This window comes from Lynx canadensis, chromosome B4, assembly GCF_007474595.2.
Source record: "Lynx canadensis isolate LIC74 chromosome B4, mLynCan4.pri.v2, whole genome shotgun sequence".
In the NCBI taxonomy this organism is placed as follows: domain Eukaryota; kingdom Metazoa; phylum Chordata; class Mammalia; order Carnivora; family Felidae; genus Lynx; species Lynx canadensis.
In genome coordinates this window covers 76,947,986-76,975,404 of record NC_044309.1, presented here as the reverse complement: position 1 = coordinate 76,975,404, position 27,419 = coordinate 76,947,986, and the positions used below count along the sequence as shown (strand labels likewise).

The window sequence follows — 27,419 nt, the reverse complement described above, 5'->3', positions numbered from 1 at the left end:
AATGGTAGAATCACGTCTAGAATAAAAATGTTCTAGAAAGTAAGTGGCTTACCTTGTATTTTATTATTGTACATCATGTTTACCTTTCAGCAAAAGCTGTCTTACAGAAATATGATTAATTGCCACACTTACCCTTCCCTTCCTAAACTCCCCACTACCTTCTCTCTCCCCAACACATCTGGAGCCCAACATGCTGATGTACACTCTGTTTGTCTATGTGTGCATGCACATGCAAGTGGGTGAGTGGGTGGTGGTGGTGGCGGGTTCTGTAAAGGCCAGATTTTTTGGCTCTTGATTGTTTTCAGGCATTCAGGAAACTAAGATCCTTTTATTAACTTCTCCATTAAAATAAAATAGCATTAAAACCTAATGATTTCATGTTGGGTGAACAGATATTTCAACATGACTGACCACCAATCAATTACTCCTTCCTTTAGCCTCCGACTCAGCCCTTTAACCTCAGAAAGTAGGCAAAAAGGTGAAATGGATTATTTTCCATATGGCAATTCACACGTACTTACTTGCATCTTGAATTCACAGGAATATGGCAAATGCAAAATGCATTATTTATATTGTGCTTACAATCCACAAAGTTTCAAAATTAAGTTATCTTGCTCCCTACAGGTATTATGGGCCTAAATTAGACCCCTAAAGCTTAAAAGGAATACGGGATGACTCTAGGTAAGTGATTCTCAACAGAAAGGCAGTATAACAGTGATTCAGAGTGTGGATTTTAGAGTCACAACTGGTGTGAATCTCAGCTCTGCCATTAACTAGCTACATGTCTTTGAGCACAATTCTTAACTTTTCTGAACTTTATTTTCCACAGCTCGGGGCTAACACTTCAGGATCACGTATGTCCAATGCTTAATCTGTATTTGGCTTTTGCTGAACACTCAATAAATACTAGCTATTCTTATTATTATCAGAACCTTCTCTTATAGAACTTGTTTTATTCCAGTCCCACCAGTGGGATTTTGATCATCTTGACCCCATCCTTTATACATCCAGGGGACATGGAGGCACGCTACTGAGAATTACTCAGAAGAGGAAGCCAGGAATAAAGTCAGAGAAGGCTATTCTGCAGGTTCTCAATCCTCCCTGCTTTTGGTCATCTAATGCTATTCTTGTGTTACTAGTCTTCGTAAAGTCCAAATCTAGAGAAAGAATCATGCTGAAAAAAGTCAGCTTCTTGAAGTTCTAATTTTAATATGATGTTTTCAAAGCTAGCATATTACCTGGTTGCTTTTGCCGGGGTTTTGGCAAATTGGTCACACATGTATGTGGGCACATGAGGATATTGCAAGGATGTAGAGATCCCTCCAGAAAGAGCTGTTTCGTCTGAGATATATGGATCCCTCCCAGTGGAGTTTTTGGCAATGTATTGGCAGGCACCAGAGCGAGACAATAAACCCCCACTTGATGAATGCTATCGATTGCCTAGAAAGATACAAAGAAAAATATTCAGTGAGATTAATTTTACTACATTTGACATCCTCCTAAAATAATCCATTATTCTACTCTAGGATTTTTCCTTTTCTATCCATTCTGGGTCTAGAATCCATTCTAGGTCTAGAATCTGCTAGATTATTAAGATCTCATACACCTGAAGTTACCTAATTCTTTCAGCAATGGCAGCGATCAACAGAAGAGGGGTAAGGTACGATCTAAATGGACACAAGTGGATACTGATTTGTAAGCCTCAGTATGTTCTCTCTTGGATAATGTCCAACACCTAGAAATTTGTGTTGGTTATGTTATGTTATGTTATGTTATGTTATGTTATGTTATGTTATGTTATGTTATGTTATTTAAGAGTTTATTTTTAAGTACTCTCTGCGCTTAACATGGGGCTTGAACTCACAACACCGAGATCAAGAGTTGCGCACCCCTCTGACTAAGCCAGCCGGGCACCTGATTTGATTCTTTTAATATACAACATAGCTCAGTTCAATAGAGGCAGAGTATTTTTTTTTTAATTTTTTTAAAAATGTTTTTATTTATTTTTGAGAGAGACAGAGACAGAGTATGAGCGGGGGAGGGGGCAGAAAGAGAGGGAGACACAGAATCTGAAACAGGCTCCAGGCTCTGAGCTGTCAGCACAGAGCCCGATGCGGGGCTCGAACTCACGGACTGTGAGATCATGACCTGAGCTGAAGTCAGACGCTTGCTTAACCGACTGAGCCACCCAGGTGCCCCAGAGGCAGAGTATTTTTATTATGGACATGAGAAGCACTGGAAGTGGGCCCCTGCTTAAATGGTTCACAAAGTTACCCAGAATCCCATCTGCAAAACAATGGGGTGAGGCTACTACACACTGAACCCCAGAGGCCACTGGCCTCCTCAGTGCACTTCCGCTCCCAGCCATGCACCTGTGCCCTCGCTGAGCATCAGCTGGCTTGCTTCTACACCTTTTACGTTTGTGCTTGTTTCTGTGTTCACATAATTTAACTATTATATCAATTGATAAAACTGAGCATAAAAGGACAGAGAGAATTACGCTTTGGAAAGACTCACTGAAGGTAAGCTCCTAAAAAACTACTGTTGATAGACACAAGTTAATTCTAAAAGATTATGTATTCTAGCCCCTTTGCACATACTTGCATTCTAGTCTAACAAATGAAAACAGAAACCAAAACCATGCAATGTGATGTGGTTTATGGAAGAAGGTTGACTGGAATGCAAACTGGTGTATGCATATTCATGCTACTCTCTATCAAATGAAGGAGGATATGTATGTTTTGGGTTAAAATTTAATACTTGAAGAATTTCTCATTTTTATGATTCTCTGCTTCAACCACCTTTTAAAACGCACTGGGCGTGGAGCCTGCTTAAGATTCTCCCTCTCCCTCTGCCCCTCCCCCTCGCATGTGCATGCTTGTACACGCTCTTCCTCTCAAAAAAATAATAATGAAACTGACCCACTATTAATACCGGTTCCAAACATACCAGCCAAGAGAACTCTACTGTATCACTCATAAGTCTTTCTGAAAATGAGATACAGCCTCAGAAGAATGGACCAACAGTCATAAAAGACAGACAAGGCCTTTTATTAAAACAACTTAATAGGGCAAAGGAATAAACATGAATATCATATTCCTCAGAGTATCCTACTAATCAACAGAGACAACTGGGAAATAGAAAGTCTGGCAGGGTTCCTACGTCTCTGGGTTTAAGAATATACAGAGAGTTAGCAAATGTTATTACATATAGCCTAGATTCCCCACTGAAAATACACCATCTGGCAAGTTATCAATTGACTACTTTCTTTAAAAGGTGCTGAGTTAAGCATTTCGTTCATATTATACATAGATCTGGAGTTAACCTCTGGGCTCTCTCATCTACCAGAACATACGGCGTCCTTACCTTTCTTGTATAGCTCCAAATGCTCTAGGCTGAGAAGCTATGGAGACTAGGGAAATAATGCCCTTTTATTCCATGACCAAATGAGACCCTGAATGACTTTTACAAGAACTTGGATTAGTAACTTAGCATGTAATTTTGCAATAATTCCTGCATATAATTCCTATACTTGCTTTCCAGGGAAAAGTAAGAAATACCTTGGGCAATTTCCTATCATAAGGAAAAAACATCTAATTCATCACAACATTCTACCATTATGCCTCACAATTTATTCTGAATGAAATAAACATTTTATTTGAAAACATGAGTGATATGAAAAACACTCTCTATGCAAGTCTGATTCTTAGCCATCTTTCAGAGATCAGCCCACCCCCACTCTTCAGTCTTTTCTGTCCATCCCATCCTCAGTAGATTTTCTTTCTTATCTTGTCACTACAAACAGCCTACGCTCTGCCAGCTGATAATTCAGAACCACAGACCTCGAGAATAAAAAGAAATCTTAAAAGTTATCTAGCCCTATCACTCATCTCAGGCTTGCATTATTTCTACAACATGACTACTAACTGGCAGTGAATACATCTAAACGCCCCAAGTAGACAAGTTTATAGATGTTGGGAACACTTAAAATAACATAGAATTTTCTTTGTGAAGGACAGTCCATGTTTTCTTTGGATCATACATTTATCCAACAAATATTTGCTGGGCCTATACTATGCTGATGTGCTAGCATGACTATCAGGAGAAGAGGTTCCAGCCTTCACGGGCCTTTGACCATGGCTGATGCAGCAAACAATAACTGTGGAATGAAAGGGAATGTTACTGAAAATAGTGGGTCTCTCTAAACTCCTTATTGGAGATTACACTTACGATTACTTTTGATGTTAATAATAATCACTATCGTTATTTACTGAATGCACACAGTATACTTCAAATAGTGATCTCATTTAATCCTTCCCACAGCTCCGTAAGATCGTTTTAGCCCCACTTTATGGGTTGAGAAATAAACTCAGTGAGGTTAAGTAACTTGCCTAAAGGTGCATATCTGGTATGGAGAGGTGCTGGGATTCAAAGGCTGTAATTTCAAATGAGGACTAGGCTCTTTTCATCATTCTATGCCTCCTACCCACTCTCCCCCCGCCGCCCCCAACTACTAGTGACATATCCCTTACATGGAGCCCAGATCTTCTCCTTCTCCAGCTCTCTAACTCCACAGGCAAGCTCCTTCAGAGCAAAAATGACATCTTACGTTTGCTGGGATCCCTGCACACTAGGCACCAGGTTACACACACGTTGTTGACAAGTGGATTGATTTCTGTCAAAGATGTACTGCACACGCGGTCAGTTTAAACTTTCACGGGCAGTGAACAATCAGGAACAAAAAAAGTGAGAGAATTTGCTGAGGCAGGTCAATTCAATTGTTCTTGGCAACCTGAGCAGGAAAATCCTATGTAGTCCGGAGGGAGAAATGGTACCGATTATATTACTTTGCTAACAGTACCCAGAATATCTGAGCAGTTACTGGCAGGAAGAAATACGGTGGCATGACTGGCCCAACAAAGAGGAGGCTTCATCAGTGGCTGCCACCACCTCTGACAACAAAGCCAACCTGCTCCGACAAATAACCCCAGGCGCGCTCACCTGCAGCACACGGCTCATCCACTGGAAACTGTCTTCCTCTGAGGCGTCGGGTCTTTGTTCCGCAACCACCACGATGCGCTCATCATAAAATACAGACACAGAAAACACAGCAATTCTAAGAGAGACAGATCAAACACATCAGGACTCCCTTCACAACCAGTCCTATTTGCTTTGCTCAGTTGGAGTTACAGAGAGGAGTTGTCCCCACCACACTACCCAGAAACGAGTGGTTTCGAAAAGAAAATGCCACAGTCATTACCATCAAAATGAGGACTCAAAAAACATGTACTAGTAAGCACCACCGGCACGAACGTTGGGATGCAGTGGTAAGCAAGACAAAGTCCCTGTCTTCATGGAGCTTGCACGTCAGAGACAGAACAAATAAATATAAAAATAACGTCATGTCGTATTACACCAGGAAGAAAGGCAAGGCAGGGCGAGGGGCAGAGCGGTATGCGGGGCGGCTGCGCTCCTGAAGGCGGGGTGGTTGGGGAGCGCCTCCCTGAGGAGCGGACACTGGAGCAGAGACCTGAGTGAAGTGAGGACGCGAGCCATGCGAAGATCTGGAGGAAGAGGTTTCCGGGCAGAAGGAACGGAAAGCGAAAAGGTTCTGAGGTAGGAACGAGCTTGGCAGGTTTGAGGAACAGCAAGAAGGCCAGTGTGCCTGGAGCAGAGTGGTAAGCAGAGAGTGGTGGGGAGAGGTCAGAGCCAGGCCAGGGCAGGCAGGGGGACCTGGCAGGCTGAGGGGAGGGGGATGTTCTGAGTGAGGTCTCCGCTCGAACGTCCCCTTACTAGCGAGGCATTCCCAGACCACCCTAGAGAAACCGGCGAGCGCACTCCCACCCCCAGGGTGTTCTTTCTACGTGGCTCTTATCACCATCTCACATGTTCTCTCTGTCCCTGACTTTGTAGTTACTCTCGGTTTCCTGCAGTGAGAACGTGAGCTTCACAAGGGCAGAAACCTGGCCTGTTTTGTTCACTGCCACATGCCACACTCTGAGCATGCATGATAGTGGCACACGGTTGGCACCCAATAAATATCTGTTGAAAGGATGCACGAAAGAACGGGAAGTCACCGGAGAGCTGAATGTGCCTGCACGCGGGACCATCTCCCTTCCTTCCTTCCTTCCTTCCACACATATTCATTGAATACCTACCGTGTGCCAGGCGCTGTGCTGAGTGCCGGGGATATAACGGTGACCAAAGACAGAAGGTCGAGTGCCCCACGGAGTTTACATCTCAGAGGAAGCCACGTTATTATAAACACTACACGTTTTAGGAACTGGTTCTCTACTGGTTTCATTAGTTTTTCCTACTTCTTAAAAAACTAAAGGGATACCAGGAATGCTTTAAGGATACATATCCATGATTGTAAATAAACTACTGGATAGACATCAACTACTCAAGTATGTACCAAATATCTTTCCTTGTATTAATAAGCAAAGAAAAGAGGGTTTGTAGTTGACTTTATCCATGGAATTTGAAATTAGCACTTAGGTACTATGTCAATCTCTGTGTTAAAATGTTATAACAATTTAGAGATGAGTTATAAGAGAAACAGTTCTCAGATGTAAAATTCCTACAAAGTAGCATCTATCTTAGATGATGGTCTGAATGGCACTACTTCTATATTGATGGAATGTAAGAAGTTCAACGTTTTAGAATTCTCCTCAGTATTCAACAAATAGTAATAATTAAAAACTGAAATACAGGATATGGTTATATCTTATTCCTCTCAATTTCAGCCAAACCCAGCCATGTTGAGATAAATATTTAAAGCCCAATTCCTGCTATGCTTAACCAAAAAAAACCCCAATCACTTGCTCTACAGAATACAACTCAAATTACCCTGTAAAGATACATTTAGATTCCACTGCAAGTGCTAACATCTGAATTTTGTACTACTCACCTTCCTCTATAAACAGTCTTTATTGATTCAACAGCCAATCCAGTAGCAACAATGTCATCAGCATTATGTCTTCGACCACTAACCATCAGTAACCCATCCATTTTTCCAACCACGAACACCAAACTGCCCTGAAAGGTAATAAAAATTTACCTTGATTTCCATTATTTAAATAGAAAAACAGGTATTTTACTTTCTGCTTTGAAATATAGTTCATCAAAAATGTAAGAAAACAACACTGTATTTTATGGATTTGAAGAAAGTGTTTCATATCTCAGAGATCAGAGGAGGAATCTATAGCATTTTACAAAAATTACAGTATATAAGAAAAGAATTTGTTTATATTTATTCTTAGGGAGGAATTTTATAAAAAAGCAACTAGGATTGGGGCGCCTGGGTGGCTCAGTCAGTTAAGCGTCCGACTTCGGCTCAGGTCATGATCTCACGGTCCGTGAGTTTGAACCTCGTGTCGGGTTCTGTGCTGACAGCTCAGAGCCTGGAGCCTGCTTCGGATTCTGTGTCTCCCTCTCTCTCTGACCCTCCCCCATTCACGCTCTGTCTCTCTCCGTCTCAAAAACAAATAAACATTAAAAAAAAAAAAAAAAGAAAGAAGGCAACTAGGATTCCACACAAGCATATTTTATTTTCTCAGCCATGATTATGTCGTATTAGTTCATTTGTACCTATTCACGAGATGGATGCAAAGAAAAAAATTGTTAACTTATTTAATACTGGAATTAGGAAGAGATGAAAACAGCTGAATGTGAGAACACCTGTTTGAGATTTATAAGGGTAATGCTGTTTCCATCTGGCAAGATTAGAAACAGGCTAATAAAGAAAGGTCTGAGAAACACTATAGGAGTCTCTCCAAGAAGATAACATAGCTTCAGGAAATGTTGCTGTCAACGCCCTAAAGACATCACTGTACAAATAATACTTCTCAAAAATTCTCCTAGACCCATTTGCAATAAATTGACTTTTCCATTCATTACACAAGTCCTAAATTTACTGGACAATGTATACATATTCAATTATCTAGTAGTCATCTCTACGTGAATGTCACTTAGTGATTTATTGAGCGCAATGTAGTGCCATATGCTGATTGGGTTATGTAAGTAAGATAGAACTTCTAGACTCAAGAAACCACACGCTAATCTGTGAAGACAGGAAAGAACCAGCCATTTCCAACACAGTCTGAAAAGTGCTATGGTGGACGTAAGTAAAGAGAATGAGACAGACACTGCTCTGTCCATTTCTCCATTTCTTTCACTGCAGTAGAATTTTTAGCTGGGCATGGGTGACCAAAATAAAGATTGCATTTCAGCGCCCCCTTGCAGTTAAGTGTGGCCACGGGACTAGTTCAGACAGGTTCAGATAAAAGGTGTTGCACCTGTCAGAATGGCTAACATTAACAACTCAGGCAACAACAGATGTTGGCGAGGATGCGGACAAAGAGGATGTCTTTTGCATTGTTGGTGGGAAGGCAAGCCGGTGTAGCCATTCTGGATAACAGTATGGAGGTTTCTCAAAAAATTAAAAAGAGAACTACCCTATGACCCAGCAATTGCACTACTAGGCATTTATCCAAGGGGTACAGGTGTGCTGTTTCGAAGGAACACATGCACCCCCTTGTTTATAGCAGCACTATCAACAATAGCCAAAGTATGGAAAGAGCCCAAATGTCCATCGATGGATGAATGGATAAAGGAAATGTGGTATATATATACAATGGAGTATTACTTGGCAATCAAAAAGAATGAAATCTTGCCATTTGCAACTACGTGGATGGAACTAGAGGGTATTATGCTAAGTGAAATTAGAGAAAGACACATATCATATGACTTCACTCATATGAGGACTTTAAGATAGGACTAAAGATAGGACTAAAACAGATGAACACAAGGGAAGGGAAAGAAAAATAATATAAAAACAGGGAGGGGGACAAAACATAAGAGACTCATAAATATGAAGAACAAACTAAGGGTTACTGGAGGGGTTGTGGGAGGGGGGATGGGCTAAATGGGTAAGGGGCACTAAGGAATCTACTCCTGAAATCATTGTTGCACTGTATGCTAACTAATTTGGATGTAAAAAAAAAAAGAAAAAAAAAAAAAAGATATGACATGTTGCTCAGTAGCTTCAGGAAATCTTCCTTAAGAGATGGTGGGATACACTCTTTCCCCTGTCCCGTTTTCTGGAATGCAGACGGGATCCTGCAGCTCCATCTTGGACTTCAGTCGTGGAGAGGTAAGCTTTAAAAGGAGCTAGGTTTTAGAGAATTTTTTGGTGCTGACAGGATTAGTTACCACAGTAGGTACAGACTTCTCTTTCTAGGATAGCAATCATCCTAGTGGCATGCCCTCACACCCCCTGCCCCCATAAATGGTGGGGAAGAAGTAAAATTAGGTCTTTTCTTATGTAACTTGAGCTGGTAAGAGGAGATGAAAGAGTAGGGAGGTAAAAGAGAGGTAGATGGAGACATATGGGTTTAACTATGACCAAAAATGTCTGTTACTTACAAAATACAACCCAAACTTCCCACAACATCATGCAAAACCCTTCATAATCTGGCTCTCTGCCTTCTTTGTGGGCTCACAAAACTGTTAACTCTCTGAGAACAGACTTTGTATCTTAATGGTCTCTATGAACCCAGTGCCTGTGAACACCATTTGCTGGAAAATAAACTGTTAATATTTGAAAAATTTATTATTATACATGGTATAGTGCCGATAATTTGTATGAAAATGCTTTGCACACTATTATGACTTCCCTTTGCTATTTAAAAATTTTTTTAAAAATATTTATTGGGGCGCCTGGGTGGCGCAGTCGGTTAAGCGTCCGACTTCAGCCAGGTCACGATCTCGCGGTCCGTGAGTTCGAGCCCCGCGTCAGACTCTGGGCTGATGGCTCAGAGCCTGGAGCCTGTTTCCGATTCTGTGTCTCCCTCTCTCTCTGCCCCTCGCCCGTTCATGCTCTGTCTCTCTCTGTCCCAAAAATAAATAAACGTTGAAAAAAAAAAAAAATTAAAAAAAAAAAAATTTATTTATTTTTAAGAGAGAGAGCGTGCTGGGGAGGGGCAAAGGGAGAGGGAGACAGAGGATTTGAAGTGGGCTCTGCGCTGAGAGAGGAGAGCCCAATATGGGGCTCAAGTTCATGAACCGTGAGATCATGACCTGAGCCAAAGTCAGATGCTTAACCAAATGAGCCTCTCAGGTGTCATTCCCTTTGCTATTGAAGGTAACTTTTTTTTTAGCGCTCTTCTAACTCACTGAAACATACAAATCAAATCAAAGAAATGTAGCAAGACTAAATGAAAAGAATTTTTGAAAATAAAAAATATCTCAGCTTAAAGGAGTCAAGTGAATGTGGGTAATGAAAGCAATAAACATTAGGTGAGTTTATGACATTCTTACAGAAACCACTCTGTAACACTCTTTAACACTTCTGAACTAATCTGAATTTGTTCTGCTCTGTGACGAAAACCTTGTAAAGTCTAAATATCTGGATCAGATACACCAAAACAAACATGAATGCATCACTTACCGGCCCTACAAACCCCAGTAATCCTGACCGGATGAAGGGGACGTCCCCAACAGGAGAGCCTGCAGAATTGACTGGAATTACCTAAAAGATAGAAAGCAGTGAAAATCTTAGCTTTTTCTTAAAATATGTATTTGATTTTTATTTTATAAAAAAAATTGTTTTGAATGTTTATTTTTTGAGAGAGAGAGAGACGGAGAATGAGTGGGGGAGGGATAGAGAGAGAGAGGGAGACACAGAGTCCGAAACAGACTCCAGGCTCTGAGCTGTCAGCACAGAGCCCCACACGGGGCTGAAACCCATGATCCACGAGTCATGACCTGAGCCAAAGTTGGATGTGTAACCAAATAAGCCACCCAGGCGCCCTGTATTTAATTTTTAAAATGTCTTAGAAAAATTATAATAGTAATATACGCTTATTGAAAAATTAAAATTATATAAATAATGACTTCAGTATCCCCACCCCTTTAAGAAAGAAACATTTACAATCTGCTGTATATCTCAGACTTTTTTTACACGCATGTATTAATGTAGTAAGAATTTATTAAAAAAAAAAAGAATCCTATTACATATACTGTTTCACAACCTGCTTTTTCACATAGTATATATTTTTCACATAACATATGTATTTGGGATATCTCTGCAAGTTGGTGACAGTTGCTCTAGCTCCCTTTGTTCAACAGTCCTGCAACATATCATCGCATGGGGGACAAGACAGAACAGCCCTTGGAGTCCGATGAAAGTTCAACTTCTGGCTCTGCCACTGACTAGTAAGTTCCTGGACTCCTCGAAGCCTCAGTGTCTTTGGCCATAAAACAGAGCTCCCAATGCCTCTCACAGGTTTAGGGTAAAGATTCAGGGAACGTAAACAGATTTGCAGGCATAAGCACAGAGTTTGGCTCAGAATCGGTACTCAGGAAACTACAAGAATTAGTACTATTAGAATGTAAGCCGTCTTTCCGGTGAGGAAGGCCATCTAATTTTACTGTTATAAATGTGCTTTACTGAATATTGCTGTACAGATCTTGGTGTATTTGTACAAAAGGCATGAGCTCTTTGAAGTTTTTCTCACCAGCAGCTTATTTTTAAAGATACACTTTGCTTCGTTTTGTAGTCATTACTAGGTCTTCTGTCCCAGTGAAAGGTTAACCGCACTGGAAAACTCTCTCAAGATTTAAATAGAAAATCCAGTAAGAAAACACTAGAAACTTCAATTTGCAAAACAAAACAAAAAAAACAAAAAAAACCCAAAACAAACCCAAAAACAAACCCAAACAAAAGGCAATTGTTTTCTCCTTTTTTGGTTAGGATTTTTATTCTACTTCCCTATCGTTAAATTTATACTGCAGATTTCAGAATCCCTTCATCACTATGGACCTGGCAGTTTGATATTAAAATCTGAGAATTTTGGCTAGGCAGTTGCTCTTATCGGAAAGGCAATGTAATAAAATACTATCGGTGTCTTCAAACACTGCTTGAGGATCTTGTTTATAGTAAGGAAAATGGAATGACAAAAAATCCAGATATTGGAAACATATGTAGTCCAAGCATTTAAAAAGAAGAAGAGTAGGGTGAGATTTTTTTTTTCTTTTAGGGTGACATTTAAATTAGTGAAATGTATAGACAGCGCAAGTAATTAGTCACTTGTGAGAGCAAAGTTACTGGCGGTAAACGCGTGCTTTAAGAGTTTATCAATGCCCACTCTTATTGAGGTGAGTGGATCTCAACTTCTGAAGGAAGGCCAAGAATGTAATAGTGTTACTGATGATGCAAGGATGGTCACAACAGACAGACATTTAATAATTTACACCATTCTAGGCTGTGTAAACAGATGATGGACAGCCCAGGAGCTCTTCACCTTTTCCAGTTACCACACTATTCATATAGGTAATACTCTCCTGTCAGGTCTATTACAACATAATTATGTAATGGTATGTGCCAATAATGGTATGGTAGATAGATATGCCCTGCCATACTGAGACTGAGAGTCAAGTATAGAAAAAGGAAGCTCAAAGAACTGAAAATTGGCAGTTGGTCATAATATCATGGCCCATAAGATGGACTTTTCTGTTCCCTAAAAGCTACCCTGTGGCAGGTTAATCCCAATTAGGAAATATAGATAATTCCTTATGCCTGTTCTGATTTCCAGCCTCACTAGGCAAACTTTCATTACTGTTAGTCTTTACACTCAGAACTGTCCGCAGGAAAACAATGTGCTGGTTTCACTAGAACATGAGTTATTTGAGGAGCTCCGTTTGTTTTCCTGAGGTACCAAGCATCTAGAATACTGCTGGGACACACAGAAGGTGCTCAGTAAACATGTGTTGAATGAAAGACTGAATAATGGAAGCAACCTGCCCCTGTGACAGGACAGTTTTTCATCAGTAACTTGGTGTTCTGGTTGGCATCAGTCCTCATAGGCTCAGCTAACTTGAGTCTACTCTGGAGAGATGGATCTGCTGTCACTGTACTCTTAAAATTAAATTTTGGGGCTTATGAAACTCAAAGTATGGCATATTCACCAGAGTGAACTTTTATGAGGCCTTTTACTCTTCATTTATGTAACAGATAAACAGTAATTCTTGTGCACCAGGGGTGTTCTAAGCACTTTACAAACATTAACTCGTTGGGGTGCCTGGGTGGCTCAGTCGGTTAAGCATCCGACTTCAGCTCGGGTCATGATCTCGCGGTTTCCGAGTTCGAGCCCCGTGTTGGGCTCTGTGCTGACAGTTTGGAGCCTGGAGCCTGCTTCCGATTCTGTGTCTCCCCTTTCTCTGCCCCTCCCATGCTCATGCTCTGTCTCTCTCTGTGTCTCAATAATAAATGAATGTTAAAAACAAAACAAACAAACATTAACTCATTTAGTCCTCACAACAATGCTATGAGGTATGTACTATGGTTCCTCACATTTTAAAGATAAGGAAATTAAGGCACAGAGAGGTTAAGCAACTCCTCCAAGGTCAGCGAGTAAGTGGCGGACTTAGGATTTGAACTGAGGCAGCCTAGCTCCAGAATACACTTTCTCAGCTGCTATATTGTGCTGTTTCCCATCGGCCAGGTCATTTGACCTAGTGACACCCTGACCTCACTAGATAAGTTCCCCCCCAAATTTAATATCATGTACCTCAAATGTATTTTTTGTCACACCAGCAAGCCCAAAGTACATCATGCCTCCTGTTCTAGAGCTGACACAGATTTCTCCAATTTCATCTGTTTTGCAGAGTTGGGGAGGTCCATCGGGTCTCACAATGCACATCATCCCTAGGGTGCAGAAAATACAGTTAAGAGACAGAGATTCTGGAAAACCTTTGTAAAATAACAGCCTCATCCTTCTGAGCCCAGGCAAGTTTTGCATTTACTGAACGGAATTAAGTAAGAATGCCAAACAAGAATGTCAAAAATAGACCTGATACTACATAGGTATATCTGAATTCCCATCTTTTAGTCCCGATGATAAACAAGTTATTTTTAAAATTCAGCAAATAAAACTACGACAGATGCAGACTACCGCTTTCCAAGACAGTAACATGTTAAAAATGACTACAGTGTCCAAAGAAACAGGTGAAATTCATTTACCCTTGGGCAAATCAAACTCAAACACTCACGGGAGCACTGAGCTCTAACTTTCTGCCAGTCCCAGTGTCTTGGCAATTACGGTGAAAACCAGACAACTTTAGTGCAACTCAGTACTTAAGCTTTCCATATGAACAACTGTAATGGAATCATTCATAATGAAATCATACAATACTGCTGGAAAGGAAGTATAATTAGAATCGCTGAACTGTTAGAGAGGCTTTGAGAAGTTAAGAGGCTAAGAACTAAATTTTTTATTCCTGGTTTTGGATCTCATTTTTATCAGGTTCTACTATCTCTAATGACAAATCTTTTTGAAAAACCAAATGGTGCTCCTAAGGACTCACCACCAGGCATTACATGGCCCACATCCTGGACCGTCAGTGCTGAATTTTTATCTTCAGTATTGACCCGTATTACTCCATAGCTCAATCCATTCATTGAGAGAATAGCTCTTCCTGGCAAAGGGGCCCCTGGAACTCCAGGCCTGAAAACAAAATAAACTCGTCAAATTTGGCAAATTAAATGATATCAACGTAAAAGTATGTACATATAAAAGCAAATTTCCTCTGACTACAACACACACACAAAATACTCATTTTCTCCGCCAAAAACATGTTAAATTAATCAAATTCACATGTATAAAGCATGGTCCACATTCATTCAGGTGGAAAAAGTAAATTTTAATCTATTATTAAGAATATATTGGCTTGTGTATACTTTCCACACTTCAGCTGTAACCAAGGACAACCTATTTTGTGGGTTTTTTTTTTTTTTAGATAATTTATATATTTTGAGAGAGAGAGAGAGAGAGAGAGAGAGACAGAAAAAGAGAGAGGGAAGAAGGGAGAAGCAGATAGAATGGTAGAGACAGAATCCCAAGCAGACACCATGCTGTCAGTACAGAGCCCGACATGGGGCTTGAACTCATGAACCGTGAGATCATGATCTGAGCCGAGATCAAGAGTCACATGCTTAACTGAACTGACTGAACCACCCAGGCGCCACAAGGACAGCCTATTTCTCATCTAAGATGCTAACTAAGGAGTCTGAAGAGCAAAACAATGCAGAAAAAGAACTCGTTCACAACTATGAGAGAAGAATTAAAGTATATTTTCAGTTTACCAGTTACCCTTACGGCAAGAGTGGGAAAAATAAATGAGATGCTTCCAACTGCTTTACAAAGTCATTTTCACTTTTAGGCTGATGAAGCAGAAAATTAGTTAGCACCTCTTGTCATCGCCCAGTAAATAGCACACATCTGATTAAAGTTGTAACATACATCAAGAACACTGACATTCTGCACAATACCTGCGGATTGCGACAGTCATGGCTTCAGCAGAAGTAGCACATGGACAGATGGCCTCAGGTTTCAGTCCATGGCTTTGGAATAGACTCAGGAAGGCATCACAGGATGACACAGACCCTAAGGAGTTGGAACAAATCAACGTGAAAGCTAAAATTGTGATTTTCATTACTGTAGAAAATTGGTAAAGAGTGGAGAGCCAACACATTTGCTTTTCATGAGAACTCTCACTGTACCTCCTTAATTCCATACAGATATTTTATTGTGCCTGTGAGATGGTGGATACATTTCAAGGACAAATAAATGCTCAGTCAGCCCATAAAAGGTCACTGACACTATTTAAAGTCACAAATTGGAATAGGGCTGCTCCTACCAAACTGTGCAATCAATAGCAGAGATGTACTGCAGCCATTCTCTTCTATGCGATAATCTCAGATTTGTTTCTAAGGTCAACCCCACATCTGTGTTTATACCATTGTGACTACTGACAGAAATGCACTTACAGCAAAGAGCACAGTTTCTTTTTTTTTTTTTTAATTTGAGAAAGACAGAGATAGAGATAGAGAGAGAGAGAATGAACAGGGGAAAGGGGTGGAGGGGGAGAGAGAATCATCTTAAGCAGGCTCCATGCTCGGTGCAGAGCCTGATGCAGGGCTCAATCCCATAACCTCGGGATCATGCCCTGAGCCGAAATTAAGAGTCAGATGCTTAACTGACTGAGCCACTCAGGCGCCCTGAGAGCATAGTTTCTAACACTTTACCTTATTCTACTGTGTGGAGGCTCAGGTGTTTGTGCTTGGAGGGAAAAGCAGGTAACATAGTAAGATTTCCAAAAGCTTTCCCCAAGTCCTTTGATTTGTCCATAGGGGGAATTTATATAAAGTCCAGACACTTGGGTTACATCAAGTCAACTTCTTATCACTCCTTATAGTCACATGATAGAAAAAGGATACAAATGAGTGAGCAAGAAGGGGTGTTTCTGAAAGCTTATAAAATGTGGTATATCTATTCAATGGAGTATTATATGGTAACGAAAAGGAATGAAGTATGAACACATGCTACATTGAGGAATCCTGAAAACATACTAAGTGAAAGAAGCCAATCACAAAAGGCCACATACAGTATATGAAATGTCCAGGGTAGGTAAGTTTGTAGACAAAGAAAGTAGATGAACAGTTGCCTAGGGCTAGGGAACAGAGAGGGAGAAATAAGGAGTGACTATCAATGGTTATGTTTTTGTTTTGTTTTGTTTTGTTTTGTTTTAATGGGGGGAGGTAATGATGTTCTAAACTTAGTTCATGGTGACAGTTGTATAACTGTGCATATCCTGAAACCACTGAACAGCACACTTATTTCTTTATACATTTCTTCATTTACTAAATGTTTTTTTGACGGAGAGCGAGCAAGTGAGAGCACGAGTGGGGGAGGGGCAGAGAGGGAGACAGAGGATCCCAAGCCCGATATGGGGCTGGAACTCACAAACTGTGAGATCGTGACCTGAGCCGAAGTTGGATGCTTAAAAGACTGCGCCACCCAGGAGCCTCTGAACCACACACTTTAAATGGACGAGTTTTATGGTATGTGAATTACATTTCAATACAGATGTAAAAAAATGCTTACGGAAAGGGGGAAAAACCTCAACCTACCAAAGGAAAGGCTATTCCCACACCCACACTCTAGAAATACTCACAGGGATTAGCTCCATCAGTTACAATTAACATCCGGAGGGAACTCAAGCTGACATCTCTTTGGTCCCGATGTGCCATCATAGCCCAATGCAAGTCTCGACATTTTACTAAAGCTACTTTGGCTATAAATTCAAAACGGATAAAGTTAACACACACATACATGCTAAAATTGGTGTGAATTTAATACACTATAATAAAAACATTTTTATTTATTTTAGGGATCATGATTTTCACTTAGAGAAAATAAAAAAGGCTTCAAAGAAATTGTGCCAGGTGCTCTGAAGCAGTAGCAACTGACACAGACGCACAATTGTTTTGCTTACTGTGACCTGCAGGTGGGCCACATAGCTCGGCCAAGGAAACTCTGAACACTGAAGCACCCAATGAATCTAATTCAGGGTTCAGATTCAAGCAAATTCACCTCGGCTCATAAGAAAGGACATCCAGTGAGATGAAACAGACAACATACCTAATTTGATACTGATTGAACTCTAAAACCCGTCAAGCCACCAAGGCACAGAATTATGTCTCCAGAAGAGCAATTTGAAAATCCCTGAAATCTCAGTTCAAACAGTCACATAATTAAAGCTCAGATGTTGTGTGCAACTACCTTTGTGGGCATGTACTCTCTGGACCCATGAGAGCGGGCAAGTCTTCATAACAGAGTAGGGTACACTAATTGTATGCATCTTGTTCATTACATTCTGAAAAAGCAAAGAAAGACAAAAAGTAATCAATACCCAACACATACTCAGCATTTTAAAACTGAACTATCATTAATGGTTTTAGGCACAGAAGTAACATATGCTCTTTGAAAAAAAATCTGAAATATTAACTCTAAGGCTGAAGTCTTATTTGCTATCTACCCTTAAACCTGGCTCGTTCCTCTCCTCCTCAGAGATTACCGGTTATGAAACTGGCATGTATCCTCCAGGCCCCTTTGCTGTATAACTCATATATATTTGTCCCCAAAGGAAGATAAAAGTATTTTTAACATTAAAAGGCATCATATCATACATAGATTGGCAGCCTGCTTTTTTTTCACTTAAAATGTTTTAGAGCTAAATCTGTGCACACGAGTATAAGAGATCTACATAATACTTCTTGAGCTGCTGCATACTATTCCACAGTATGACTATAGCACAATTTATTTAGGCATTTCTCTATCATTGACAACGTTTTGCTATTACAAACAGTGTTTCTCAAGGAACATATTTATACTCACTTCCCTGCACACATGTGCAAGTGTCTGTCTACAGCAGATACAGAAAGTAGTACTGCTGGGTCATAGGATATGTGCTTTTAAAATTCACCAGATACTGCCAAACTGCCCTCCAACCCGCTAAACACTTTCATCATGCACATGCTCACTACATCCCACAAAGAGCTGGCTATTGCAAAGCAAGAAATCAGCATTTCCCTGATTCTTACAGGAGGATCTGCTCAGACTTCTTAAGTGTTTGGGTAGATAAAGCTGAGTGAGCTGAGCGAGTCATGGAATTTGGTGTCTCTCCTGCCCCCCAAACCGAATATACACAGGACCCCGGTTCCCAAAGAGATCCAGCCCACAGAGTAATTAAGTCTTGGTATTTAGATTGGCCATTCTGATCATCACCTAAGTGACCCCCCAAAATACAAGACACCACTGTAAACCTCTTTTACCTCCTTCCCCCACGTTTCTAGCTATGGTGACAAATTTTTGGATTTTCAAGGACAAAATGGTGTTAATACTAGTTCTTCTACACGTCCCCATCTTGCTCTTTGTATCACAGGTAGAAAATTCTCTCTAACCCCTCAAAAGGGTGTTTTAACCAATCAAAAGGGCTTCAGAAATGAGCTAGAAATTATGTACACTGAAGGAACAGGCTCTTACTACTTTGAAGTGTGTCCTGGGTGAAAAGGGATCCTCCTCCTCTTCCCCTAGGCTTCATTTGCTACTCTTTCTCAGATTCCTGCAATACGCAAGGAAGTTGGAAGAGACAATCTCTTGAAGGTCCTCTTCAACTTTTGGACCCTTTGTCTCTCTTCCCTCCAAATCAGCACGCTATATACAGTAGTTTTTCCCATTGAAATGTCCCCTCTTTACCTCCACCCACAAGATATCTCCATATGGCTAAATCTTGCCCATTTTTCAAAGTCCAACTCAATTGTCACTCTTCTATAAAAATGGCCTGATGCTGGAGGTGGGAGGGACTCACCTTTCTCTAGCTCCCACAGCATGTTACCTGTTCCTCTATTGTGGAAAGGAGCTGATCTACCTTGTTACTTTACTCTTTAATTGTTGCTTGGAGTCATTCAATATATTTTGCCCAATGGAAAAGTTAGATGTCATTAAGCACAGTTACCAGGATCTAAATACATTCATGTAAATCCTTTCTTCAGAAAAGAGAAGAAGTAAATCTCAAATGTACTTTAATCATACATATATAGTCATTTGTAGAAAAGTGGTACTATAATAGTTTTGAGCCGTCATAGCAGATGTTTAAAAAATTTTTGATCCTAAGTTCTCCTACACAGTTATGTGAAGAGTATGTCCAACCACACACTGAAGAATAAACAGAATTACATTCTCCTTTAAAAAAGTTACCATCTGTATTACAAAATTCTTCTGGAAAATATTATTGATTTTTGGGGGAATTACATTTCAAATAACCACTGGGAGATGCTCTGGTTACACAGCTTACATACCGACCTGAATTATAAGCACAATTTACACTGAAGGCCATAATTCTGAGGAGCTTACCGCAAACATGCCATGCCATAGCCCGGCATCCTTCTTAAAGTCTAAAACATTTACCACTGTCTCCCCTAAGATTGAAAAAACAGGAAAAAGGAAATCATCTTCAGTGTTAAGCAGCAGATGTGTTTCATTTGTCTCTATTAAACAACTGATTTTATACTTCTGAAGAAATCACTAAAAGCTTCTGATTACTTGAGGGTCCCCTCAAACTGGCTAGGGGACCGATCACAGGGGAACAAGGTCACAGAAGAGATAAGGAGTCTGAAACTTATTATGACATAGGCACTGTCTTCCAAGAGGTAATATTTTTTTTCCTAATTATACAAGGAACACATGCTTATTTTAGAACTGCATGTTTCAGAAACACATGTAAAAAATTATACTTTCTGGAGAAAGTAAAAAAAGTTGGTGTATATCTATATCTATATATTTATATAGATCTACACATACTTCTAAGCATCCTTATATCTAGACAGATATCTACCATAACAAAACGGGCATACTGCACTGTATCTAATTTGTTTCCACTTAATGATATATTGAAATAATTTCCTTAGATCTTTAATATTCAAGAACAGGAGTCTTAATGCCTCAGGGTATAACCCACTACTTGAGCATATTATAATTTAATCAATCCCCATTTTTTTGGCTTTTGATTGCTTCCATTATATATATGCATTTTACCAGACAAGAATGCTGTTCTATAATGAACATGTATAACGTGCTTCATTTTATGAAAGGAAAATAAAGTACTAAAAAATTTAATATTGCAAAGAACATTCTAAGGCAAAGAGTCACTATACTATATCAACACATCTAAACTTTCACAATACAGAATACATTTTTGTGTTTTAATTTGTGCTTTTTGGTAGCTGGATTTCTTTAACTCCAAATGTACAACTGGTGTCAGCTCTATAAACACAGGGAGATGGAGATATGTAACATTCTGCAGCTAATAAACACATGGTTTTAATTTGTTTCCTATTTCTGCACTCTAGAAATCATGCTCTACATATTTGGTTTGCCCAGCATTTTAGTTCCTTTAAATTACAGCATATTTGTGAAAAAGAAAAGCAAAAGCAAGCCAAGAATGTGTCCTAAAGCACTTCACTCTGGGTTTGGTCATTAACTGGAATCCAATCTGAGCACTCTGCTCACAGTCACATATATCTGAAGCTCACAATGAGGGCAGTCACGAGATGAAGTCTGACCTTCAGAATAATTGCAGGCCTGGGACAGAGCTTGGCAGTGAGACAACATCGCAAGGCGGGATACTGTAACTCCCATCACACTCCCTTCTTTGCTTGTTTTATACTAGGAAAAAAAAATCACAAAAAACAAAAGCATAAGAAACACAATAAAATGGGTTATTTCAAATGACAAACTAGAATTCCAAAATGAAACCCAGATAAGCCATGGTAATGGGCTACATTTAATATGTTTCATATGAATATTTAAGACTATACAGTAGGGCCCCAAACTCTAATCACGCAAAGATAGCATTGACAAGTGACAAAACTCAAGAAAGGATGTGTGAAAAATTCTTACAAGTTTAATTAGTCATCAGTGTCAAGTGGCTGTTAAAGAAGCTAAACAAACAAGTGACTTGAGCTGCATTAATGGAAGCACCGTATCAAAAACATGGCAAGCAGGGCACTGCAGAGTTCTAGGTGGGTAAGGTGTGGTTCCTGTCTGTCAGAAGCTCCCAGGTTGGGAGGGGAACACCTAGAGATGGCCTACTCACTCCTATAAATCAATCAACTCTCATTTTGCTTTTTCCTCAATGTTCCATCCAAGTCGCTTTTTACCAAGATCAGCAACTTCTGATTGTTAAATCAAAAGGACACAAGACATACTTTATTTTATCCGACATTTCTGTAACATGTAACACCTCCTTCCTTGACACTGTCTTCTTCCTTAGCTTTTGTGATATTCCTCTCTCCTATTCATAATCTCTCCATCTCTCTCCCCCTTCCATTCTTCTGCCCATCCCTTAAATGTTGGCATTTCCTGAAAGTTCTGTTCTTCTTTCTCTTTTTACTTTCTTCCATCGGGATACCACATGCGCCTGATGGCTTCCAGTTCTCAACCTCTGACCCAGCCCTCCTTTCAGAACATTTAGACTCGTAGAGTCAATTGTTCCCCTTGAATGACCCACAGTCCTATAAAACCCCATGTATCCACCACTGTATTCTTCATCCCCACCCCATGCCCATGAACTCTTCTTGCTGTATTTTCTATCTTGGTAAAGGATGCCACCATCTACCTGTTGCTCAAGTCAGAAACCTGAGAGTCTTTCTTGCCTCCTCCCTCTCCAGAGTCTGTCCCTAAATCCTGTCTCTTTTCCTTCCTTCCTTCCTATCTCTCAATTCCACCCACTCTTCTCTATCCCTATCACCATGAGCTTGGGCGTACCTGGATAACTGTAAAACGTGGACTCTCTGTTTACCTTCTTAATCTAATCAAACCAAATACGTCTTTAAATAACATATTTATTCTTATCAAACTCTTCTGACAACCCTTTAATAGCTCCCTATGACTCATAGCGTACTTTAAACTCACTAGCAATGTCCTGTGGGTCATAAGAGGGTCCTAAGTGAAAACTGCAAGTTAATTCAGAATAGCCAAAGTCTAGATGTGGAGGGGAGTCGTTCTATGTGAAGCCAGAGAGTTAAGCAGGGGCCACACAATGAAGCACCCTTCATTTTTTAGGACAAACCGATAAAGAAGTCTGAAAAGGAGTGGTCAGTGAGGCAGGAGAACTGAGGGAGCAGTCAGGGAAGCCAGTGAGCAGTGTTAAGGAGGATGGAGTGATGAACTATGTCCTCAATGAGACATGATGTGGACTGAGGGATGATGGCTACATTTGGTATTTTAATCGCCTGTTTACTTGTCTGTCATCTAAACATACTCCAATCTCTTCCATCTTTCAAAGCAATCCTCCTCGCCTCCAACATTAACACATCACGCCTCAAAGCTACTGCCCACTCTCTTCCCTTTTATAGCCAGTTATCACCACGGGGCTCAAGGCTGAGTGGATTTTTTTCCCTCAAACTTTTTAAATCTATTGATTGGTTTATCATTTAAAACTTAGCAAACTCTTGGTAAGCACTTACTAAGATGTCTCAAGCAGGATGTGGAGTCATCAAGGGCATAGCTTTTAGAGGGAAACAAATGTGAGTATAAGTCCTAGCTCTGTCATTTTGGAGTCATGTGGCCTTTGGTTGGTTACTTGAGTTCATTTAAGTCTTAGTTTCCTTATCTCAAAAGCAGGTTTTCTTTTTTAGTTAGTTAATATACAGTGCAGTATTGGTTTCAGGAGTAGAATTCAGTGATTCATCACATACATACAACGCCCAGTGCTCATATCACAACAAGTGCTGTTTTTTTTTTAAATTTTTTTTTTTTCAACGATTTTTATTTATTTTTGGGACAGAGAGAGACAGAGCATGAACGGGGGAGGGGCAGAGAGAGAGGGAGACACAGAATCGGAAACAGGCTCCAGGCTCCGAGCCATCAGCCCAGAGCCTGACGCGGGGCTCGAACTCACAGACCGCGAGATCGTGACCTGGCTGAAGTCGGACGCTTAACCGACTGCGCCACCCAGGCGCCCCAACAAGTGCTGTTTTTAATACCCATCACCCATCTAGTCCATCCCCTCCCCACCTCCTTCTGTCAACACTGTTTGTTCTCTAAGAGTCTCTTGTGGTTTGTTTCCCTCTCTTCTCTTCCCCCCCTTCCCATATGTTCATCTGTTTTGTTTCTTAAATTCCGCATATGAGTGAAATCATATGGTATTTGTCTTTCTCTGACTGGCTTATTTTGCTTAGCACAATACATTCTAGCTCCATCCACGTCATTGTAAATGGCAAGATTTCATTCTTTTTCATGGCTGAGTAAGGTTTATAGCAGCACTATCAACAACAGCCAAACTATGGAGAGAGCCCAAATGTCCATCAACTGATACACGGATAAAGATGTAGTGTGTGTGTATACACACACACACACACACACACACACACACGCATACACACACACAATGGAATATTATTCCCCCGTAAAGCAGGTTTAATGTCAGCCCTGACCTCACAGGGTTCGTGTGAGGGCTGACTGAGATAATGCATTGGAAGCGGCTCTTAGCCTGGTGCCTGGTATGCAGAAGGACTTAATCCCTCAAACTGAATGCTAGCAACCACTCCAGATGCTACACTGACCTTCAATACCAAACCCTCTAGCCATTTGTTTTTTCTTGCTCTTTATCTTTCATCTGTTAAATTTGTTCTTTTAAAGTACAGGTATTTTCCTTCCTCAGGTCTCCATTCTTTTGCCTTCCACTTCCCTACCTCACCAAAAGCAGCAGAGAAACATCTCTGTCAGTATACATTTCTTAAACCTTTGCACATCTCTAAGTCTTGTGTAACTTTCTTATATGAGAAGGATCACTTTTTTTTTTTTTTGCTTTCTCTTGAATGTGTATTTATGTTAAAAATAATTAGAACAGAAGGCCCACCACAAGCATTTTATAAGCCAAAAGATGGAACTCTAACAAACCAGGAGGCTTTTCTAACATTAAAGCTGCAAAAGGTTAGTTTTGACTTTTATAAGGTAGCAACTGAAGCCACAGGAAGCCACAATGTATTAGTCTCAGGACTTACCTCAATATATGCTGGTTCTGTACCGGCAGGTGAGATGTGGGGCTGCCAGTCTTTAGGTGGCTTTGAAAGGTACTTGGAATCTGTTACGACCCATTTGAGCCGGGGCCAACCTAAATCAAACCCAAAATGAAAATTGAATTGCCTAAGCCATAAGGGAAGGAGTTCACATTGAACTGGTCGTTTTAAATATCAAGAGACCAAATCAAGGTCATCTTATAATCAGTAACATACTATATTTATTAGTTTTCAGTGATAGATCACCAGACAATTATACCTTCTTTCAAAAGTACAATCGTTCCACATGCTAATTTCCGGCCTTGACATTACCTCAACAATTGGGAGGTCCATTTGGCAATGGAAGTCCACTGAGGTTAGTGGTCTATCCTCTGTCTCTACATGTAGCATTTAGCTTTAGTGAACAGAGTGGTAGCTTTTTCCAACCATCAGCATAAAGGTTAAGGGTGTGGGCTGTGGAATCAGACAGATTTGGGTTCAAATCGCTGCTCTGCCATTTATTAGCTGTGACTTTGGGCAAGTTACTTAACCTCTCTGTGTCTCAGTTTCCTCACCTGTAAAACGGGGATAATAATGGTACCTACTTCATAAGAATGTGAAAATTAAATAAGAAAATATATGTTAAGTAGTTAGCTATTATTAAATTAAGACACTGATCAAACCACTAAGTTTTAACTGTTAACTGATAATTGAAAGTATAAATATTACTAACCTTTAAACTGTACAATTTCTCCATTCTGGGTTTTTGGCAGCCCCTTTAGACAAACTTCACTGGTCAGAGCTAAGGCGATACCACAGCTTCCTAGCAAGAAGCCAATCTGCTGACCTCCGGCATCCTGTGGAGAGAAGGTAATGAGCACGACAGGGGAGTGAGCATGAGCACACCCATGCCCCAAACCTAGCACTTAGCAATGCTCTGGCACTTGTGTGATAACATTCATGGAACCCCACTGCTACCTGGCAGTTGTCAACATCCAATGACAATATGTTCTTCCAAATAATTTCTACAGTACAATGATTTCCTGAGTACAAATCAAGTATTTCATTAATCTGACATCGCTGAGGATGAATTCTACCAGTCAATGTGACCATTTTACTCAAAAGTTAGCAATGCTTCTCTTTTAAATTAATTTCAGGGGTGCCTGGGTGGCTCAGTGGGTTAAGCGTCCGACTTCAGCTCAGGTCATGATCTCACAGTTCATGGGTTCGAACCGTGCGTCAGGCTCTGTGCTGACAGCTCAGAGCCTGGAGCCTGCTTCAGATTCTGTGTCTCCCTCTCTCTCTGCCCCTCCCTGGCTTGCATTCTGTCTCTGTCTCTCTCTCTCTCTCTCAAAAACAAACATTAAAAAAAAAATTTTTTTTAAAGTTAATTTCAGGCCAGTGAAATAGATGTGAACATGGTTAAGGTGTGTTGACCTAGCCACATCCCCAAATTCAAAAGCAAAGCAACCCAGGTCAGAATAAAATAATGTAAATGGACACCAAAGGTCTACATTTACAATGAAAGTGAATGGATGGTTATACCCAAATCCATATACTCTTTATTATTATATTTTAAAGGAGGTAATATTTAAGCCTTATGGCTGGGGTGCCTGGGTGGCTCAGTCAGTTAAGTGTCCAACTTCAGCTCAAGTCATGATCTCACAGTTCGTGAGTTCGAGCCCAGCATCAGACTCTGTGCTGACAGTTCAGAGCCTGGAGCCTGCTTTGGATTCTGTGTCTCCCTCTCTCTCTGCCCCTCCCCTAGTTGTGTGCGCTCTCTCTCTCTTTCTCTCTCTCAAAAACTGAACATTAAAAAAAAAGATATAAGACTTATGGCAAGAGCAAACAACAAAAGATATAAAGTATTTCCATTAAAATACCACCTTAAAAGTATCATTATGAAACCACACAAAAACAGCCAACTCAATAATTTAAGAACAACCTTACGATTTCCTGACTGATCTAAAGATACTATATCCCATCAACCAAAGTTTCAGGGATGTTATCAATTTGTTTTTCATTCCTTTCAGAAAAAAAAAATATATACGTATTTGTAAATCCACAGTATCTACCATATTTGTCTTTATCGTGATCTCTCAATAATAAACTATATGAGAAAATTAGGGTCAAACAGCTCACAGAGAAATCATTCGGTTAAACTTGAAAACTTGTTACATATGCTGCATGGGCTGATGTGACATTAAAGTAAAATCTTATCTCCCAGAGTAGTAACATGCCATCATCACTGTGTCATCCTTCAACCTAAGGAAAACCCTGGGCTGTATGATACAGTTAAAGGAAAACCCTTTATACAAAGTTACCACCTTGTAAATGTGGATTATCTATAGTCTCTGAAGCAATAGGGGTCTTCTTTATAAACAGTAATTACTGAAAAGTCAGGTATACCCCCATGATTCTTAAGTGATATATATACTATATAAAATCTTAGTTGAAAATGTATTATTTTCATGAAACTTATAAATAATAATAATTATTTTTCTACAACTCTCATGTTTTTAGAAAGTGAAGCTGAGTACTTAAGAAAACGGTTAGGCTGTTTCCAATGTCATGATGGAATCAATTGATCCAAGAACCCGATGCCCACCATGTCACATCAGGCTACATTCCTCTTAAATTCAGCAATGTTACCTTTCTGGTAAGAGGTACCTCTATAGGCACTGGAATCACTTCTGCCAGGAGACATCCATAAAAAGCCACCATAAACATGACTGGATCATTGTTGGGGTAAACCAGGGCTACCTAAAATGCATAATGACATTCAATAACAGGAATAAAAACAAATACCTTCAATATCATTCTCTAAGATAAATATATATGTGTGTGTGTGTGTGTGTGTGTATACATATATTGCACATATCATGAACACAAACTATTTAATAGCCTAAAGGAAATTAAGTTATTGAGAAAGATGCACAAATCTAAAAAGATCTCTGGCATACCCAGGATTACACTAGACACATTTTAGAAACTGCAATGCAATTCATCATCATGA

The 27,419-nt window shown here is 40.1% G+C and overlaps 1 protein-coding gene across 4 annotated transcripts in view; it reads right to left on the bottom strand.

Moving 5' to 3' along the window:
- Positions 1-27,419, bottom strand: part of DIP2B (disco interacting protein 2 homolog B) — a 228,027-nt gene that overhangs the window by 30,147 nt on the left and 170,461 nt on the right. For 3 of the 4 annotated variants that reach the window (XM_030322585.1, XM_030322588.1, XM_030322586.1), the window contains 14 exons: positions 27,056-27,166; positions 25,137-25,260; positions 24,410-24,519; positions 20,966-21,068; positions 19,758-19,822; positions 17,625-17,718; positions 17,017-17,136; positions 15,332-15,446; positions 14,368-14,507; positions 13,572-13,708; positions 10,451-10,531; positions 6,911-7,038; positions 5,002-5,116; positions 1,239-1,440 (listed from right to left, as the gene is read on the bottom strand). In XM_030322585.1, the coding sequence (XP_030178445.1) occupies positions 1,239-1,440; positions 5,002-5,116; positions 6,911-7,038; positions 10,451-10,531; positions 13,572-13,708; positions 14,368-14,507; positions 15,332-15,446; positions 17,017-17,136; positions 17,625-17,718; positions 19,758-19,822; positions 20,966-21,068; positions 24,410-24,519; positions 25,137-25,260; positions 27,056-27,166 (1,645 nt within the window). The remainder of the gene's footprint in view (positions 1-1,238; positions 1,441-5,001; positions 5,117-6,910; positions 7,039-10,450; positions 10,532-13,571; positions 13,709-14,367; positions 14,508-15,331; positions 15,447-17,016; positions 17,137-17,624; positions 17,719-19,757; positions 19,823-20,965; positions 21,069-24,409; positions 24,520-25,136; positions 25,261-27,055; positions 27,167-27,419) is intronic. The other variant, XM_030322587.1, reaches the window with a different exon arrangement.